Raw genomic sequence first — 3,492 nt, forward strand, 5'->3', positions numbered from 1 at the left:
AGGGATGTCAATATGTGCAGGGAAGCTAGAGGCTGGGAAGCCCCAACAATCTGAGGTGCAGGAGCTATCATCAAGGTGGAGAAATCAAAATCTAATCCAGCCACGGACGTGCCCGCTCCCTGCTCTCCTTCCTTGGGCATGAAGGAGGATAGACCGAACTCCAGAGTTTGCATTTTGTGGAGCTCAGTCTTCAGTGTGGAAACCTCATCACGAAGCTTTGGCAAGTCTCCAACCGCACCCCGCTCCATCTTTTCAATCCGCACATCAAGCTGTTTCAGGCAATCCCAATAAGATGTTTGTTTCTATTGGAGGGCCGTCAATGAGGACTAGATAGGGGTCAATGCTTGCCTGATGAGTGTAGGGAGGTTCTTCAGAAGGTGGCCTACCTTAGCATTTGCATGTTGAGCTAAGAGACCGAGCCTCGAAACGGCTGGCAGTGGGGCAGAAGGTTGTGCAATGGTGACCTGAGAGGTGGGCTGTGGAGTGGAAGTGGAGGCCATTATGGCCTGAGGAGAAGCAGGAGTCTAGGAGTCTGAGATCTCTGTATCAGCAGGAATCGGGGTTTGAACCTCTGGGGGAGCAACAACTACCGCGTCATTAATGCACGTCATATCAATATCCTTCATACTTTCCCCGTCTTGTCAGTGTGTGGCATTGAAGGGACTTCCACAGCCTTACAGAGGGCTGTGATCAAGCACGGGAATAGAAGTGACGTGGCTATCTAGTTGGCTCGAATCCCTAACTCTCGGAAGATAAAGTTACCCACATCAATTTTTATCCCAGTCATAATACATTCAATGAGAAGAGCTTTCTCAATGCTTATATCAATCTCAATTCGGGACGGTATCAATCGAGAGGTGACAAAGCTGAGCCAGAATCTACCCTCTCGTGTGAGATCTTCCTTGAATATTTTATGAAGAGGGTCAATCCAAGCATGGGTCCCTTTGGCTATCACTGAGGCTATCCAACCACGCTCATTATCTCTAGTTTGGGAAGTGGAACTCATTTATTGTGTCACTACTACAAAACATATGCTTCCTCCGAACCAAGACAGTATCACAAAAAACTTTGTTGCGCTTGTGGTGAGGTGTCCTGGAGGCTCCATAAGATACATAAAATTCATGCACCAATGTTTCATTGTAATCATCAGGAAGCTCAGTGAAACACTCGTAGTTTCTAGCCTTGATGTTCTCCAGTATGTGAGGGTATTGCTCCTGTAGCCCGTTCAGACTCAGTTGTTTCTCGGCAATGATTTTCTGTTTTGTGAGCCCTTCTCTATACAGATCCCTAGAGCCTTCGACCCCAAACCTGAGTTGGAAATCATCTCCTCTTTTTCTTCTTGCCTCATCATGTAGGTCAACTGATGGCAAGGTCTCATCCTCATCAGACTAGGAGGGATGTGTAACAGTAGGTTCCGGTCGTAAACGTTTGACTTGTTGTGCTTGACAACTGGTGGAGACCCTTTTCTTGGAAGAAGATATATGTCTCTTGGGAGCCATATCTGCAAAGAAATCAAGCGTGAGCAACATAGCAGACATCAAAAGAAAAGGCACAAAGAAAGTCAAGTATGCGACAGGGTATGCGGTCGCATAACCACTATGCGGACCGCAAACCTATCGCAAAACTTCTGTCTGCTGAAGGGATATAATTATGTGTAGGGTTTTGTGATTGTATATCCATTATGTGGTCCGAATACCCATCGCAAAACTATTTGCTTGGAAAGGTCATCACACTATGTGATCGCAAAATCCACCGCAAAGATGGTTTTGCGAACGCAAATTAGCCGCAAATAACATTGTACAAAAAGCTAGAAACTGTTTAAGTATGCGGTGGCTTTGCGGTCTGCATATCACTTATGCGATCGCAAAGACTCCGCAAATAGTCATCTTTCAAGTCACCTAGGGTTTGATATGTGGCAACATTGCGGACCGAAATCGACTATGTGTTACACAAAAATCATCCTCCTCAACGTTTTGAACTCTACCCTCTACAATGGCGAACCCAATTTCACTACCCAGCACCCCAAGCCTAACTATTTATCCCAAAACCCCCCACCTTATGAGCAGATACCCAATAACAATGAGGAAGTACGAACAACCACGAAAGGAAACTAAAAAAAAAGGAAAACACACAACAAAATTTAAACTAAACTTTACAGGGATGAAATTGGGAAAGGAAAACATACCAGGACTGGAGAATTTAGAATACCTTGGGAGATGAATTCAACAAGTGGGATCGTTTATTTTATTCCAGGATCATTTGTTTACACTAGCAGTTTGCCTTTCTCCTTTTTCTTTTTGTTTCGTTTTCTTTTTTTTGTTTTTTTGTTTTGTTTAAGAGGGAAATCTGAGTGCTGGTGTGTGTTTATGTGCGAAGGGGTAGGGGATACTTACCTGTGAAGTTTGCAGTTGATATGTCACCGCATAACACCTTATGCGACCACATAAGTGTTATGCGGTGGTTTCATTTGGAGTTGCTCATGGACACAATGCGGTGCACTTGTGCGATCGCATAACTAAAATGCGGCCCCCAAAGTGCACGTCCTCGCCGCATTTATACCACAATATTTTCCAAACATACTGTCCAGGTATGCGACCACTATGCAGTCCGCATAGTTAAAATGCGACCGCATATGTGTAGCAGACTTCCCATAATGACTTTTCTTCCCTTTCACATGCAATTTTACCCTGTGTTATGATCTTTTGAATCACTTACACTCTAACACACACTTTAATTTTCTCAATTTAATCTATCTAACAAAAGTTAAAATTTAAAGGACAAAAAGGATGTTACCACACATGGGTCGCCTCCGATGAAACGCTTGATTTAACGTCGCTGCACGATGAAGTTGGCCTTTCTTTGGTTTCACTCATTGGTCGGGCATGGACCATCTTTAAGAGCCAACTATTCCACCAAGTATTTTTCTCCATCTGTGCCCAAGTAGTGCTTGACTCGCTGGCCATTTACTTTGAAGGTTCGGAGCCCATCCTCCAATTCTAATTTCACAGCTCCAAAAGGGGATACATCTACCACCTTGAACGGACCAAACCATTTCGATTTGAGCTTGCCCAAAAAACATTTGAGCCTTGAGTTGAAGAGCAAAACCAAGTCACCCGACTTGAACTCCCTTTTCAAGATCTTTTTGTTGTGGACGAACTTCATCCTGTCTTTGTACACAACTGCACTTTCATATGCATGGAAACAGAATTCCTCCATTTCATCGAGTTGTGTTAACCTCAAATTTGAAGATTCAGCCAAGTCCAAGTTCAACCTTTTTAAAGCCCACATGGCTTTGTGCTCCAGTTCTACAAGTAGATGACAAGCCTTGCCGAAAACTAACCGATAAGGAGAAGTTCCAATGGGGGTTTTGTACACCGTGCGATATGCCCACAACGCGTCATCTAGCTTCTTTGACCAATCGGTCCTGTTTGCATTAATAGTCTTTGCTAGAATATTCTTTATCTCCCATTAGAAACTTCAACTTGGCCTCTT

At 43.9% G+C, this 3,492-nt stretch overlaps 1 protein-coding gene across 1 annotated transcript; it reads right to left on the reverse strand.

The window, feature by feature from the left end:
* Window positions 1-2,904: 2,904 nt before the first annotated feature.
* LOC138887216 (uncharacterized) lies at window positions 2,905-3,288 on the reverse strand. The gene has a single exon (XM_070168940.1). It carries the CDS (start codon window positions 3,286-3,288, stop codon window positions 2,905-2,907), a length of 384 nt encoding a protein of 127 aa, XP_070025041.1.
* Window positions 3,289-3,492: the final 204 nt, after the last annotated feature.

This window comes from Nicotiana sylvestris, chromosome 3 (assembly GCF_000393655.2).
Source record: "Nicotiana sylvestris chromosome 3, ASM39365v2, whole genome shotgun sequence".
Taxonomy (NCBI): domain Eukaryota; kingdom Viridiplantae; phylum Streptophyta; class Magnoliopsida; order Solanales; family Solanaceae; genus Nicotiana; species Nicotiana sylvestris.